Source organism: Triticum urartu, chromosome 2A (assembly GCF_056163025.1).
Source record: "Triticum urartu cultivar PI428250 chromosome 2A, HENAU_Tu73, whole genome shotgun sequence".
In the NCBI taxonomy this organism is placed as follows: Eukaryota; Viridiplantae; Streptophyta; class Magnoliopsida; order Poales; family Poaceae; genus Triticum; species Triticum urartu.
The window spans coordinates 633,583,212-633,601,031 of NC_141874.1; the positions used below are offsets into that span (position 1 = coordinate 633,583,212).

Consider the following 17,820-nt stretch of genomic DNA (forward strand, 5'->3'; position numbering starts at 1 on the left):
TACAAAACTCCAACCTTATTCTTCAAGCTTTATATCAAGAAAACCTTCGACTCAGTGAGATGGGGTTATTTGATTCGTTTGCTATGTCACCACTGGTTCCCGAGCCGGTTCAGCGATTGGGTCTCCGCTCTTCTCTCCGTAGTTACTTCTTGGGTGTTGCTCAACGATGTCGTTGGTGATCCAGTTAAACATGGTTGTGGACTTTGGTAGGGGGATCCTCTCCCCCTCTAATATTTTTCCTCGCTATTGGTCTGCTGCGTCACATCCTCGCCAAGGCTAGCAACCAAGGCTAGCTTGGTCCTCTCAAGGAGCTCGAGCCGACGCACAAGCTGAAGACCACCATCGAGGAGAGCCGCCGCGCGACGCGCCGTGGCAGCTTGCTCCATCGCGTCATGACTCTCGCCAGCAGGCCCATAGAAGCCCATATCGGGCCTTGCCACCTACGCCCGCTGCGGACGTTGCCAAGCAGAGTTTGTCCCGTGGCGTGGGAGGAGTGGGTGCTCGGCGGCTAGGGTTCTCGCCCGGGCCACCCGCAGGAGGGACGCGCTGTGTGTTTTCTTCTTTTTGTTATTGTTTATCCGCTGTGTTAATATTGATGGCTCTTCAAACCACATGTACCCTAGCTGCGCTCCACTCCATTATTTTGATCTCATTCTTCACAATTGATTAGTACCCGTGGAGAAGCCCATTTCTTATGTTTCGCTGTTGGTCATGTTACTCACGTACGGACGGTATGGGGCCACTTTGTGTTGTACGTGTGCGCCCACTCTGTATCCATACCGCAAGCGTCCAGGAACACGTACGCATGTTGCGAGCTGCATGTCCATGCATTGATTGATTGGGAGCAGCTCGTGCCCACTGCCTAAAAAACCTAAATGAAAAACATGAAAGAGGAAAATAAATATAGCAAGCATTTTGATGTGTTTGTTCAAAAAGAAAAGGTTCCAGCAACTACACGAAAACTGTCCGCACTCTTGCTGCTCTCCTCACTGAACTCGAACACATGCTCCAAAAAGTTCAGACAATTGATGTACGAAATGGCACTTTCCTAGTCTCCTCCTGTTGTAAAAAAAACTGCCCTAAAAGTTGCACTTTCGTGTACCCTGCTTTCAGTTAGCAAGAGCATCAGATGAGAAAACTCGCGTATAAAATTCCGGGAACGGATGGACAAGCACAGGACATCACCGGCCATGTCGAATCTCTTTGTCACATCTGACGAATTTACGCGTTGGATGCAGTGTTCGGGACCGCTTCCTGGTGCTTCCAGGAAGATGATATATTCCGTTCTTCTGGGCTGGATTCAGGCTAGCAATGTGGATATTATAGTTGCAGAAAAAGCGTATGTCTTGCTAGCTGGTCGAGTAGTATACTGTCACTAATGAAGCATAAAGTAATAAGAGCTTAGATTGAGAAACATATTTCTACAGCCAAGAAAAGAAAGAAACGTTCTGTTAGGGTTCACAGAGTTGTTGAACTGTTGGATCCCAAAAAAGGCACCCTTCCCAGCTTGGCCTGCCGGTGAATATTCAACCCATTTGTCTTGTGATAAGCACATTTATATAATTTCAATTTCTTCGATGCCTACTAAGGATGTCTAAGTGTATATAATCTACTCCCTCTGTATCAAAATATAAGACGTGGTACAGAGGTAGTACTTTGTATGTATACTGCATTTCTGATGGTCTGCAAGTGCAAGATATCTGAATATATTTTTTTTTCTTTTTCGAGAATATCATTTCACTAGCTGCAAAGTGAAATCTCACTCTCGATGCAGCTAGGAAAGGTAGAACACTGCCAACCCGCGCTCTGCGTAAACAAATCAGCAAAGGCATCGTCTGTCACTTGAGAATGACAAAGCAGAATAATCCATGGTCTGGCGACATACCGGGCAAGGGGCAACACTTGGCTGTATCTTCCTCTAGGAATTCTTAACCAACAAAGCCAGCTCTCAACAGCCAATGGGGGCGCCCAGCGGAACCCATCAGCACAGTAGCTTCGCCGCAAATCCGTGTGCCCAAGAGAAAGGGCATATTGTGCGCTCGTCCTTTCACACAATTAAAATCCCAGAAATGCCCACGTATGATTATGTCTAACAGTCAAGCTATCTCCAGTGTCCTGCTCGAATTCATGATGGATCTGCTTTTCTTTTTTTCAATGGCGCGTAGGAACTTCACATTATTATTCTTTTTTTCTTTTCGTTTCTGAAAAAACTAAGAGCATCTATAACCGGACTTGGCAAATCCGGCCCCTTAAATGCCCACGGACGCATTCGGACGCGTCCGCGGGCACTGACCGGACACGTCTCAAATTAGACACTTTGCATCCACCTCTTTCATTTCATCCCCTAAATCCATACAAAGCATGTAAAAAACATCCTACGTACTATCCTAACTACTCTTCGCCGTCGGAGATATCCACGACAACGGTGCCGGGTGCCGGCTGGACGGACGGGTAGGAGGGCTCTGGCTCATCCTCCTCCTCCTCCTCCTCCTCGACCTCATCCATGTAGGCAAGCATCTCCACCTCCTCCGCGGCATCTTGGGCCTCCATCTTCTGCCGGCGACGGCGTCTTGCCTCCGCAGCCGACTCCGACCAGAGGGAATCAAGAATGGCCTGCCGCTCCGCCTGCAGATCCCCGTCGCCAGCGTCCCCCACATCCTCCTCCTCCAGCTCATCCCCCTCCTCCTCAAAGTCCTCCTCCTTGTCGTCCTCTTCCTCCTCCTCCTCCTCCTCCTCCTCCTCCTCTTCCAACTCCTTCTCCGGATCCGGATCCACTGCATCCGGAGGTAGCGCTGCGGCAATCCGGGCTTCGCACCTATCCCGGATCTGCTCAAGGAGCTCGAGCCGGTGCTCTGACATCAGAAATGGCTCGCTCCTCACCCTGCGGCATGGGGGCATGGCTACTAGGGGACGGGTGGAGTGGAAAGTGGCGGCGGCGACGGACAGGAGGAGGAACGCCACCGGTCCGACAGAGGAGACGAACTTAGGACCGCTGGGTTTGAGGGTGTTTCCGGCTGGGGCCCCTTCGTCGGTCCGACATGGCGGGCGCGCCCCGGCGAGCCCGAACGCCCCCATATCCGCCCCATATTTGGGCTGGATATGGGGGGTGCCGGTCAGCCCGGGCGTTTAAGGCCGGTTTGAGTCGTCTGTTTAGGTCAAAAAAACGTGACTGGGCGGCCCGCCCAGGCGTATGAGGCGGGTATGAGAGGTCCGGCTGTAGATGCTCTAAGAGCATCTACAACTGGACATAGCAAATATGAACCCCTAAACGCCCGCGGACGCGCCCGGTCAGTGACCAGACGTATCCGTGTTTTGAGCTCACATTTGTCCGTCCCCGCAGCCACACTTCTCATTTTCTTCCTCATATGTCCAGTCACTTGCATGTGATTGGTGAAGATGAAGAAAGAGAAAAAAAGAATGAATAAAGAAAGAGAAAAGGTGGTCCGGGGTGGGGCCGCGTCTTACATGGCGGACTGACCGGGCGTGTCCGCGAGCCCCCATATCCTCCCTATATTTATCCTCAATATGAGGGTTCGCGGACAGCCCGGGCGTATAGGGATGATATGAGGGGTCCGATTGGGTAACTTTTTTCCTTCTCTCTCATGTCCGGACACTGACCGGATGCGTCCGCGGACGTATGAGAGAAAGTTTGAGGCATCCGGCTATAGCGGCGGACCTGGGATTTTGAGTCAAGGTGGAACCTCAAGGATTGGCAAGGCTTCCCCTGTGCATCCTTTGGGCACAAAAATCTTGTGCTCCAAAGGACAATCAGAATGCAAAACTTAGAAGTGATAAAATTGACTATGTGTTGAAAGTTCAATACAAAAATGATTGTAGTTGGTAAATTTAACCAAATTTGGCATTTTTGTCCACCGCTAATCATTCAGGCGTTGGACTTGGCCAGTCCAGTGCCATCATCTTACCATTGAGGAAAACTTAGTGTGAAATGACGATTCATAAGTCGCCTGATGAGGGAGCTCAACATCATTCAGCCTGCGACGATGCCGATGGCCTATGAATCTTCATTTTATTCACCGAAGCGCTAGGTTTTTCTCAACACCCAGATGTATGGAGTTAATCTAGTCAAGTTTGGTGTCGAATGGTTGACGCTGAGAAAATGATTGTATCTTTTAAAGCTTCGGGCTAAGATCGTTTTGGCTGAACATTTAAAAGCAAGGAAATTTTATCAAAGAAACACGAATAACAATTGATTTCATAGGCTCCCCGGCAAAAAAACGATTTCATAGTCTGAGCTTGTGAAAAAAGAGTGTACCATGTTGGAAAGTTAGGCAATTTCGTGAATAATTCTAGAATATAAATCATGATTAAAGGAACAATTAGCATGTTATATGCCAAGCATACTAGATGCGCTTTAATAGCGTAAACAATAACATCGCACATGCAACAATAACCATAATTAAATATTAGGTCAGATCATGGTACACATACTCATCGTTTGTAGATGAAATAACTGTGATTGCTGCAAAAGCAATGTTGTTGATTATGATGTTGGTGACATGAAGCTGCTGGCTGCATAGATGATAGTGTGTGACGTCGCCTCACTTGGAAGGAAGACGATCCATGACGATGAACGTCAGAAGTCCCCGTAGCACTTCCCAAAAACCTAATTCACCCTCTCCCAATGTAGTTTCACAAGGGTGAGAGGTTCCGAAAAAGGCACAAGAAAGTTGTGCCCCCACTAGCCGCATTTCGGTGGACCATTCACGCACATGTCGTGAGTGCGCGTGTGGTGTTCTCTTTCTCCTATCATCCCAACCATTAAGTGTAGTGGGGAGACTTCACTATATAAGTTGGTCTCACACCACCTCCACTTTTGGGGTGGTACTAAAAGTTATACCTCAACCTCTTTCCACAGATGGGCCTTCAAGATTTATGTAGGGGATCATTGAAAATGCACATGGGCCAAGCCCATTAATTCTAGCAACCCCCCTGTCGGGACCCCGATCCTAAGTCACACCGATCTAGCATGTAACACTTCATATCACTTTGTGGCCTCACGCACGGTATTCCCATGGGTGCCACCTTACCTGGCCCGGGACCGTTTGCGCCTTTTGGCTCACGTATATGATAGTGTCGCTAGCATCCATATGACAGAGAACCCAGGCCGACATGACTAGTCGTGAACCCAAAGTGGCACTAACTTACAGGGACAGGCATACATGAATCAACCACGAGCATGTCGGTCAACAGCGTATGAATCCGGGCTGTAGCACTGGGCTAACAGGACTCCGGGAACCCGAGCTGTAGCAGGCTAGGCAGGACTCCAGATGTCACCGCGTGACATTTCCCAAAGGGACAGACACAGGAACGAAGTGATTCACATGCCGGCCAGTCAAGTGTTCCGGAGCAGTAGTGCTGGGCTAGCAGGACTCCGGTGAACCGGGCTGTAGCGGACTACTATGGCTCCTGGAAGCACAAGACTACATTTCCCCATAAGAGAGGCTACCAGAGGTAAACAACTAGGTTGTCGGATCCCACACATAGCAATACACGTTACACGTACGCATGACATGCAGGTATGTGCGGTACAATATGGCATCACAACATAACTCAAACTCATATAGATAAAGGCCCAGAAGAGCCACATAGTATCAATACAAACAGGGGTCTCATGACCCATCATTCAGAGCATACAAGCAACAGAAGCATTACATGTCTGAGTACAGACAACTACAAAAGGCAAAGACTAAGAAGCCTGACTAAACACGACCCTCCCAAGGGTACAAGATCGTAGCTGGGATACAAGCTACTTGTCGAAGTCACTAGCGTAACCAACTGCAAAACATAAATAAGCAAACGTGAGTATAAAGGTACTCAGCAAGTCTTACATCAGAACTATCTACATATGCAACATTATCAACAAAGGGGGTGGTGGAGTTTTAACAGCAGCAAGCCAGCTTTGACTCAGTGGCTAATCTATACTATGAGTATCAGAAACTTCTTTGAGGTGAGAAGACGCACACGAGTCCACATATTCACCATATCAATACTCCACTATGGATCCGTTCCCGTCTTCCTACGAGAAGGCCATCCATAGCACTCACGCTTATCTTGCGTATTTTAGAGTATCCACTTCAAGTTGTCTATGTACTACATAAGTTCTCCAAGTTTCCATATCCGAGGAAAACGGCTATTCGAATAGATAATATTGACCCTGCAGGGGTGTACTTCGTCACACACGCTCCGGCCACTTATAGCCCTGTACACGTCATGTACCTCGACAACCTTCAAGCGGAAGCCGGGCGAGGGTGTCGGCCACGACCTGACTAACCACACAAGTCACTCGTCCAGGTTTATCGCCTATTCGGGTTCCATCCGCAAGGAGATCCGGCCGGGGTGTCGCTCATGGCCCCAAACGATGTGTGCAGGGTTCCCAAGCCCACCATCCGGGTGCCACTTGGTACACCGTGCCACAGTGCCTAGTCTGTCCCAAGCCCGTCCCGTCGGACACCACCTGGTAGACAAGTAGCACTACCTACAAACGCCAGAAACTAGTTGCAACTCCTGGACAGAGATCAAGTGGATTAATAAGCCGAGAGGGGCCGGATAACCGGAACCCAATGTGTGGTAGTAACTGGACTTGGATAACATACACAGAACTCAGTGCTTAAGGACGGTTCCAATGAGACAACCCACCATGTACTCCTACATGGCCTCTCATCGCTATCTTTACCAAAACGTGTTCACACACTTAGCCTTTACCGGTAGGACATGTTCACCACTCCGATTCATTCTCGATGAATCAGACCTGACACAACTCTAAGCATAGCTGGCATAAAGAAAAACAAGCATGGATGAGCAGGCACATCAAGGCTCAAGCAACTCCTACTCATGCTAGTGGGTTTCAACTATTTACTGTGGCAATGACAAGTCATGCAGAGGAATGGGTTCAGCTACCGCAGCAGAAAGTAGCAGTTTTGAATCGTTGTTGTCCTAATGCAGTAAAAGGAGCAGGAGCGAGAGAGTGGGATTTATCGAGATGCTCAAGGGGGTTTGCTTGCCTGATAGATCCACGAAGAAGCACTGCTCCTCAGACAGGTACTCGGGACACCTTCCGGAGTAGAACCTATCGAGAGGGGACGGTGCCGGCAATCAATAAACAACCATATGCAACAATATGATGCATGAAGATGACATTTCAAAGATGCTAGGATTTGCCCTAATGCATCTAGCATCAATTTGGTTGAAGTCCATATGAACCAACCCCAAATTAAGTATATAACATGCCATTATTACGTTTTCACTTATACAGCAAGTATAAGTTGGTTTTTCATGCATGAAACTGGCATAAATGGATTCCTTGCATTTTTCTAATAATTTTCATATATAAATTATTTCATTCTGAGCTACGGTTGAATTATTATGATTTTTTTGAAGTTCAGGCAATATTCTGGAATTTCCTGAGTTAAAGTAATTCCAGAAATCAATTATTGCGTCAGCTCTACGTCAGCATGACGTAAGCGAGTCAACGGGGCTGACCAGGTCAAACCTGACCCGTGGGCCCCACATGTCATTGGCTCAGTTAGGTAACATGTTTTAGAATAAACCTAATCTAACGATTAACAGGGTCGGGCCCACTGTCAGTGACTAAGAGGTTAACTAAGCAGTGATTAGGCCCTAATCTAACCACTGCCACGTCAGCATCATCGGATCAAGTCGCCGGCGACCTTACAGGACGGCGGAGGCTTGTCGAAAACACTATTCCGGCGACCATTCGCGCGGCGGTGGGCATCTACGCATTGCGGGCGCTCGGCCGCATCCATCTACGCAAGCGGGAGGGGATGAGGTGGTCGGAAACAGCAACGGCGGCGAGCGAGGCGGCGGCCGGAGCACGGCTATGCGCGGGCGCGGGCTACGCTTGGCTAGCAAGCTCGCTGAGAGGATGGGCGGGCTCCTGGAGCTGCGTTGAGCACAATGGTGTGCTTGGCTTCGAGCAATAATGGCTCTAGCCACGACGGCGATGAGGCACGGCGGCGGCGAGCTTCGGCTGCGGTGGCCAGGGGGGCTAGAGGAGGGATTCGACGGCGGGGAGAGAGGGGTTGGGAGCAGGAGCTCATAGGGAGGCGGCGGAGTAGGTCAGTCGGCTCGGGGACGTCCTTGCCGGCGCGAATCGACGGCGAGGGGCTCGGGTGCCCGAGGTTGAAGATGACCGCGATGACGATGAAGCAGGGCCTCCTGCGAGGCGTGAGTCGGCGGAGGGGACGTGGGCGGTGTTGCGGTTCTTCCAGACGCGTTAGCGAGGCGAGTGGTGGATGGTGGCCGCGGTGACAGCGAGCGGCGACGACGAGCGCGCTCGGGTGTGCTGCGGGGAGAGGAACAGAGGAGGGGAGAGGGAGCAGCGAGTGAGGGAGAGGAGAGAGGGGCTTCGAGGCGTCTCCAGGCGCGGGATTGGGTTGACGGGGAGCGCGACACGGCGAAGCAGGAGGTGGCGTGGTCGGCTGCGTGCGCTGGCTGCCAGTGGGCACAAGGTTGAAGACAACCTTGCCCCTGGTGGGCTGGGCCAACAGTGCCAGGCCGGCTGGGCTGCCAGGTAAGGCCATGTAAGCCTTTTCCTTTTCCTGTTTTCTTTTTCTATTTCTGACATTTGTTTTGTATCTAAAAGAAATGTTAAAACACTTTCATAAATGCTGAAAATATTTGTGGCATCTAGATATAATATTCTAGAGGCCCTCACCAATTCCCAACATTTTTGGAGCCATTAAAATATTTATATAATTTAAACAGCTCCAAATTAAATATTTATGCATTGATTCAAAAATCCAAAATGTGTAGTAAAAATGTGCATCACCTCTGGTTGTTGTTCCCAACATTATCCAAAGAGCATGAACATTTTTGAATAGCATTTTGGGTTCATTGAAAATCCATTTTAAAGTTGAACCTATTTGAATTTGCTTTGGTGCTAGGGTTTGAAACATCCCCATTTCAATTTCATTTGAAATTTAAACATGATGCACAAAGCAAGCCTAGGACCATACCAGAACTAGGGATGTGACACCCCCCACCATATTTCAAATGTCCATTTTGAGATTTCCATGTTCCTGGTACTTACTTAATTAGTAGTGTTTCGGCAGAGACTATTAAGTCGATCTTCCGCCTAGATCTTTAAGCTACACCCATCAAAAGTTGAGGAATGGACTATGCCTTGTAGTGCAGGTTTTGTGCGAATAGCTTTCACTCAAATTCATAGCTTGCACCTAGCTACCAGTAGTGTACCCCGCGGGTGGAGCATATTCGTCGTACTCCCGGGTCTCTCCATGAGCTTACTAGAGGTCACCCAAGTTTCATAGACTATGACTTTAACAACCAGACTCATATATGTGTGTTATATCAAGAATGCTATGTAGGACAACATCTTCACTAAACATAGCCAATAAAAACACACTGAACCTTGTTGCCAACTTTCCTTACAACTCTAAGAGTTTTGCATCTTCACCTTGGGAGGATTACTCTCCTCTCTTAACCAATAGCTTGTTTTTACCACATCCTAATTCATGGAATCTCGATCACAAAAGTTGGGTTACTACTATGGTGTAACACATATGGATCTCGTACCCATCTCCCTTGATGCATTATCTATCACATATCACGATAGTTCCATTGTACAGGGATATGACATGTTTTTGTCTATTTGAATATATGTAATAGTTATTACTGTAGAGTTCCTCAATTTATTGACAGACTTCGAACGTCTCTTCACGTATCTTGAGGACTTTTCATTATCCTTAGAATTATGATTCATAAGAATACTCGACACTAGTTTTTCAACCATGTGGAAGTCTATCAAGAGGTCACGCAACCACTGTGCCTCGACAGTGGTTGTATGTAAAGCAGTAAGTTAGACTTCCATGGTTGATCTCATCGATATGCTCTACTTACAACATCTCCATGACATGACGCCACCTCCATGAGTAAAAACATACCCACTTGTGGCATAAGGCACATCGACATCAGAAAGTCCAGTTCGAATTACTATATCCTTCAAGCATGGTAAGATACCCTGAATAGTGAATTCATGTGCATGACAATGATCATCATCCGAGTTTGACATGAAGCTTCGCAATCTTATCGCAGCAAAAGAGGTATCAGGTCTTGTTACGCTAGATAATTACATGGGTGAACCGATAATTTGAGAGTATTTTAATTGATCTCTCGCTTCTTTCTTGTTCTTACTAACTATCACAATGGGATCATAAGTTGTTGAAGAAGGCTTGTTGTCTATAAAGCCAAACTGGCCCCAAGGCCTTCTCAACATAGTGAGATTGCTTAAAATAATCTCACCCTCATCTTTAATTTCTTAGAAGGGCAATAGAGCAATCATATAGTCTTCCAAACAAGTGATTGGGAAAAAAAGAAGTTCAATCTCTAGCATACTCATATGCCAATGCACTATATAATGATTATTATTTAGTTCTAATACAAGATGTCACCATTGACAACATAACTGACAGTGACCACTAGGAAGGAAGTGATGAAATTTACCTAAGACACTACCCATGAATGACAGGTGTTCCACTGGTGAAAGTTGACCGAAAACATGCTCAAAAGCAAGTCACCCTCTTCATATTTGAAAGCATCGTCGACCTTCAGAAGAAGATGACAGACACATTTTAATGTTGCATGATCTACCAAGTGAATGTCAATAAAGGATTTTCCATCCTAGAGGGTACAATGCACGAACCAACAATGCCACATCTGGCATACCGAATCAACTATCTATCATAGCCCGAAGGTTAGATTGTTGACCTCACAAGCAATGCCTTTAGCAAAAAGAAGGCACACATGCCACGCTGTTCATGAGTCACTCCACGACGCCTCCACCGAAATCACCATGATTCCTCTTTGGTTAACCGCCCTATGGTGCAAGAGCTTTGTGTCACCCCGCAACAATCATCCCTCTGCTAGATTCCGTCGCACAATCTACCTGCCATGATATGGAGACAGGAGGACAATGACCTCGACCAACGCAAGGGAGGAGAAGCCCGGAGATGAGAGGACAATGACCTTGACCAAGGCAAGGGAGGAGAAGCCCCGCCACCATGGGGAGAAAACTGGAGGTCGTCCCCAATGGCGGCGATGGATGTGCAGCAACAACAGGCTTTAGACGAGTGTGTGGAGATCCTTCGGAGTTGCATGGGTGAAGGCTTGAGATAAAACCATATTTTTGGCCCCCTGTAATATAAAGATCATGCGATGAATTTTCAAAAAGGAAAGAAGAGAGCATGACATGTCTTAAAATTAAACCGCAACATCTCATATCATCCTTCCATGTGATATGTGTTCCCAATCCATTATCACGAGATAGTCGAATTGAGCATGAAGGGTCATGTGAAAAAACCCCACCGAATAACTATTCTTTTACTACAATCAAGTTCAAGCACTAACTAAACAATGAGCCTAAAACATTGCTGGTCCTAAACTGCATCAAGATGCCGTAATTGGACAATATCAGTGAGATGAAAAGGGGCTCATACGTAAATTACAAACAATAAAGGGGGCAAATGCAATTTGTCTTCTCTCCCTTGTCTAAGAGACAGTGCCTTCAAAGATGGTGATTAAATACCTTTACAACCCTTATATAAGGCAATCTTCTCTAGCTCATACTCCTCACAAACCCACACAGAACCCCTCCGTCTCCTCCTCCTTGGCTTTGCTAGCTTCCTGCTCCCTTCGCTTCCCACATGCAGCCATATCTTGAGCTAGCTTCTCTCCGCATCACCACCACCATCCCGCTGTCCCCAAGAATATATAGCACGATCTTCCTCGAGGCCATGGCTGCCATGGCCTATATAGCCCTCCGGGGCGCGGCATTGGCCGCCATCGTCGCCCTCATCCATTGGGTGTACAGGTGGCGCCACCCCAAATGCGCCGGCACGCTCCCGCCGGGGTCCATGGGCATCCCCATCATCGGCGAGACGCTGCAGTTCTTCGCCCCCAACCCGACCTGCGGCCTCTCCCCCTTCGTCCGGGACAGGGTGAGGAGGTACGGGAGCATGTTCAAGACGAGCATCGTGGGGCGCCCGGTGGTGGTGTCGGCGGACCCGGACGTGAACCACTACGTGTTCCAGAACGAGGGGAAGCTGTTCGAGAGCTGGTACCCGGACACCTTCACCGAGATCTTCGGCCGCGACAACGTCGGCTCCCTCCACGGCTTCATCTACAAGTACCTCAAGACCCTCGTGCTCCGCCTCTACGGCCAGGAGAACCTCAAGGCGGTGCTCCTCGCCGAGACCGACGCCGCCTGCCGCGGCAGCCTCGCCGCGTGGGCGGCGCAGCCCTGCGTCGACATCAAGGACGGGCTCTCCACGGTAAGATCGAACGATCGATCACCACGCGCCAGATGATCCAGTTCGCGGTCTGCTCGGGGGGTAGATGGCTAATGCAGGTTCTTTCTTTTCCTTTTCAGATGATCTTTGACCTTACGGCCAAGAAGCTGATCGGCTACGAGCCGACCAAGTCGTCGGAGAGCCTGCGGGAGAATTTCACGGCGTTCATCCGCGGCCTGATCTCGTTCCCCCTCAACATTCCCGGCACGGCCTATCACGAATGCATGGAGGTATGCCCACGCCACACATTTCATTTGCCCGGCCCCTCTGTCTCTTCCGCAGCTAGCAGCAGCTGTGAATTAATCTACAGTAGCATAGTTGCACAAAAGTATAGCTTCAAATTGCACCTGCTGTGAACAGTGGGTACATGTGAAGCCAGCAACTAAATTAATGAGCACGCACAGATGTACTTGTCAAGATATATATGGCTGCGCACATGCACTCTTTAAACCTCAAGGACGATATATATAATTTCCATCAAATTCAGTTCCCTGCTTGATTGACAGAGAGTGAACTGTACGGTGATCCTTTTTTAAAAATAAATGGCGGTGGTGCAGGGGAGGAAGAAGGCGATGAAGGTGCTCAAGGGCATGATGCAGGAGAGGATGGCGGATCCGGAGAGGAAGTGCGAGGACTTCTTCGACCACGTGATCCAGGAACTGAGGAGGGAGAAGCCGCTTCTAACGGAGACCATCGCGCTGGACCTCATGTTCGTGCTCCTCTTCGCCAGCTTCGAGACCACGGCGCTGGCGCTCACCCTCGGCGTCAAGCTGCTCACGGAGAACCCCAGAGTCGTCGACGCGCTAACGGTAAGTGTTCTCTGCCACTGCCACAGAATTAATGAGAGGATTAGCCGAGCAAATTTCTTTTCATTTGACTGGAAATGAAGCAGACACTGACTGAGAAATCACGTGAACAGGAGGAACACGAAGCGATCGTCAGGAACAGGGAGGACCCAGATGCCGCGGTCACGTGGGCCGAGTACAAGTCGATGACCTTCACAGCTCAGGTGAGCCTAGCCTGGATTTATGCACCCTAGCTTAGATAGTTTTCCAAACAAAACAAAAAAACTAGCTTAGATATTGCAACTGTACAAGTTGCCTTGTTAGGATAGTAACAACATCTTGAGATGCTAATAATGGGATTAAACGAGTGGCCAGTTGCAAGTTATTAGTAGCACAAGAATCTTGGGGTCCCAACGCTGCAGGCTGCAACTCTGCAGCTTCAGAGTTTGTGTTTCCCGATTGTTTAACCAAGTCCCAATCTCCGATGCAGATAGATAGTCTTAGTGTAGTTACTAGAATTTTCTTGAACAAGCCCGTTTATAATTTCACCAGACAAGTAATAAGGTAGAAAACCCCCAGAAAGAGAGTAAAAAGTAATTTCTGAACTCTGAATTTCTGAAACTGACGCCCCTGTCCCTCAATTTCCATGGTGAAGGTGATAATGGAGATCGTCAGACTCGCCAACATCGTGCCGGGGATTTTCCGGAAGGCCTTGCAAGACGTTGAGATCAAAGGTAGGACGACGATCACATGCATGGCATCTCTTCTTCTCAGACCAGGTCCTCTGTTAGCAAGTTGCGGCGAATCTTCTTAACTCCGTGTTGTGTTTGCCACCTTCGTCGCAGGCTACACGGTTCCAGCGGGATGGGGTATCATGGTGTGTCCGCCGGCGGTGCACCTAAACCCTGACATATACGAAGATCCGCTGGCGTTCAACCCATGGAGGTGGCAGGTTCGTCCTCGATCTTCACCTCATCTCTCAGAAACCATAGCACTCTGCTTCTTTCAAGTTGATGATGGCCGTTCGGGTCATGGTGTCCGGTCGTTCAGTTTGTTCCTGTCCTATTGTTTGGAGCTACAGTACCTAGGAAGTAGGAGGCGCCATGATCTGACCTGCTCAACGAACTCGCATATATTCTCGTCTCCGGTCTCGCCATTAAAGCACAAATCGCAGGAAACAGTACTCTAATCAACTGCAGAGTTCCAATTATTAACATGGGTATTAGTATAAGATATCAGGGTTCTGATTCCAAGACCAAACTTGTCTACTGAGATCAGGAACGAATTCGGTTGTTGCCCATGCAGGATGTAAGAAGGAACCATCGCCGAAACTTCCCTGCCTAGTAGTTTAACAAGGAGGTCAAAATGGCAACAGATGCAGTAGTACGTGCCTGTGTCTTTGAACAAGAAGTAAAAAGATATACACAGCATGTCTAGTTGCAGTAACCACATTGGTTACTGACCATTGTTTATTTTCATGTTTGGGGTTCAGGGTTCTAGACTGACAATATCTCAATCCGGTACGTAGATAGAACCTCATGTGCCATTTCACCATTTTCCCAGTAAAAGGACATAATGAAATATAACAAAGTACAAGGCAAAATCTTCAAATAGAGAACTGCCTTGCCAATCTAGGACATGTATCTACGGATGCGGTAGCAAGTTGCCATCAGGTTCACTGTATCCTGCTAGGTGATCGAGTCTAAATTGGCATTGTCGAGTAAATAAGATTCGGTGGCGTTCCAAGATTGTGTGAGATGTGCTACTACTTAAAGTGCGGCGCACTGCAAAAATAAATAAAATCATTTGGTGATGTTAATTAGAAAGAAAAAAATCCACATCGAAACCCGGATTCTGATTTGGTCTTTGCTGAACAGGACAAACCTGAAATCACCGGTGGAACCAAGCATTTCATGGCGTTCGGAGGCGGGCTCCGGTTCTGCGTCGGAACCGATCTCACCAAGGTCTTGATGGCAACATTCATACACAATCTTGTTACGAAATACAGGTAAAATTTTGTCACCTCTAAATAAGTACATATAGCAAGCTTTCTTCAACTCTTTCTGCCACCTTAAGCTCTGAACAGGCAAAATCTGAACAACTGTATATCTTCCTCATGTTCAGATGGAAAACGGTCAAAGGAGGGAACATAGTCCGGACGCCGGGCCTCGGCTTCCCGGATGGCTTTGACATCCAGCTCTTCCCTAAGAACTGACCCTTTTTTGATGATATCTGGACAGTTTGGTAGTTGCAGTTAAACACAAGATTGTGCCTGCAAAAGATCATATTTTAGGATGGAAAGCCATATACTTAGTCTAGTGATAGGATACACATCCCTAGTTATAACTACAGCCATATTACCGAGTACCACCTCTCATGGATCCAGAATGGGTTTTTTGTACTTTTGGCTGTTCGTTTTCCATGTGGTTAGTCATCTACCCATGTGTTGTGTGTAAATCAGTCCCATACATCTCAAATGAGAAAGAGAGCATATTACATAAAACTGTTGTGTGGAGCCATGCCTGAGAGCTCCAGTTGTTCTCAGCTTGTTCAGACAGAGAGGAGAGGCTAATAATATCTCCCAAACAGCCTAGCCCTCAGGGCAGGAGCACCGGTGACTGTTACAATGCCAATGTGTCGCATGGCGTGGTTAAGAGCCACACTTAATAATTGAAAAGCCAGGAATTCTCTGCAGATTTTAAAACTGAAATTAGCGTGTCATGGACAACGGGAATCTAGCTGTTACCTGACAGAGCAGCCCCCCTCGGGTCGCCATTCCATGCAAGCAACTGAGACCCAGAAGCCAAGTTGATCTCTGAATGACACCTTTTCCAACTCAAAACCTTCAAACATGTTGGTGTCCTCTGCGCTTTGCTGTCCCTGCGCTTAAATTTTGCCCGTCTTTGCTCGCACGCCGGGAGGCGTAGATGGCACAGGGGGGGATTTAAAAGTGATGGTGTCCAGAGGCTTCTGAATAATGGCGTGCTAGTTGGGGCAGATGTGATCAAGGGAAGCTTTCTGTGGACATGCCGGGGACAAGATCTCGGCCGCAGGAACAAAATCGCAGGATTGAGATTTTGCTGCCGAGCAGCTCAGCCCAAGCGCGTCTGAATCGCTCGCTGGCGTGACCGGGCAATGAGTAAGCCGGCCGGCCGTCAGTCAGCGGGTACGCAACAGGCAACACTCAACTTTCCGTTGGCGGATGGCCCCTCTTGCTTCCAGAAGGTTTTTGTTTGGATCTTGCGGGCGTTCGATCAAGCAGCGGCCAGGAAATAACACACCATGTGCAATGCTGTTTGTGTGGTGTAAGAGTTGTTCGGGAAGATGCGGGATTTCCTTGGTTTCTAAATCGTTCTTGAGATTTATGAGACTGAGTTTTGTGTAGTACGTGAGGTAATTGTTTCGATATAGATCCAAGTCATGTTCAGAACTTCGAATCAAATCTCTCGAAATAGGCGTTGGTCCCGCTTTATATATAAAGCACAAATGGCCGAACCAATACAAGATGGTGAGGAGAACCCCTTACAAGCAAGTCATAAGATAAAAAATGACCACCGAAATCCTCCCCCCCTCCCCCTAACATCATGTATTTGCTACATAGCTGCTCATGATCAGTGCAAAATTATTGATATTTTGCTGATAAGAATCAATTTTTCAAAGGTTTGGCCCTCCCCAATCAGTTTTAAGAGCACTTGCCCCTTCAATAGAATTTTTCTGGCTCCGTCACTGTCCGAGATGGCGGTGAGAAAAGCCACCAACACAAAACCGAGCATGAAAACAGGAGGCGCCACATCCGACAAGATGCTATCAAGACTACTGAATTGAAACTGAATCGCGCTGCCTAGGAAAACCACCGAACCCCGACACAACAAACACACCAAACCTTGAATCAAAGCGAGACTGTCAAAACTCAACTACATTCTCTCGGAAAAAGAAGCACGCTCAGTTATCAGAGAGAATGTGGTTCTGTTTGATTTCGATCGACATTACAACAGCATGCCATCAGGGTTACTTTTTGGTGGGGCGGTCAAAGTATTTGAGTAAAGGTTTGCTTTTCAGTAAAAAAAAAACAGAACTCTTCTTTTGTATACTCTCAATTCCTGTAAGGCCTCTTTCCGGGCCAGGGCCTATTTTTGGGCCTTTTGCCCTTGCCAACACAGCTAAAGCCCAATCGGCTCAAAGTGACTAGATAGACCGAATCACTAATTGAGGAGTATTCGTTGCAAAGATCACTCTAATTCTCCTGGTTGCGACAAGTAGCGCACATGCAACGCGCCACTTGTTGCAACCTGGAAGTTTTCCCTTTTTTCGTAGATTCGTTTATTCAAAACGTTTTATCTCTTAAACCATGCGTCTAAATCTCGAACTGCTTTCACTGTTGGATTCCTCGCGTCGAGATCTTCAAAACTAGATACCATATTGATAGGTTTTGACGAACTTTTTTTACGGAAAAAACCAGATGAAAAAACCGGACGAAAAAACTAAGCCGGGAGCACGGATTTTTTCCCTTTCCGAAAGAGGCACGCCCGTGCCTCTCACGAAATCACAACCGTGCCTCTCGCGGAAGCAAAACCGTGACTCTCGCGGAAGAAAAAAATAAGATGTGTTTCTTTTCCGTTTCCGAGGAGGCACGGCCATGACTCTCGTGGAAGCACAACCGTGCCTTTTGCGAAAGCAAAACCGCGACTCTC

The 17,820-nt window shown here is 47.9% G+C and overlaps 1 protein-coding gene across 1 annotated transcript; it reads left to right on the top strand.

Annotated features, from left to right (window-relative positions):
- Positions 1–11,632: 11,632 nt before the first annotated feature.
- LOC125539316 (cytochrome P450 87A3) lies at positions 11,633–16,667 on the top strand. Its single transcript, XM_048702744.2, has 8 exons — positions 11,633–12,326; positions 12,425–12,574; positions 12,902–13,153; positions 13,264–13,353; positions 13,785–13,863; positions 13,975–14,081; positions 15,007–15,137; positions 15,254–16,667. The coding sequence occupies exons 1-8, from the start codon at positions 11,700–11,702 to the stop codon at positions 15,342–15,344; spliced, it is 1,527 nt and encodes a 508-aa protein (XP_048558701.1). The 5' UTR covers positions 11,633–11,699; the 3' UTR covers positions 15,345–16,667.
- Positions 16,668–17,820: the final 1,153 nt, after the last annotated feature.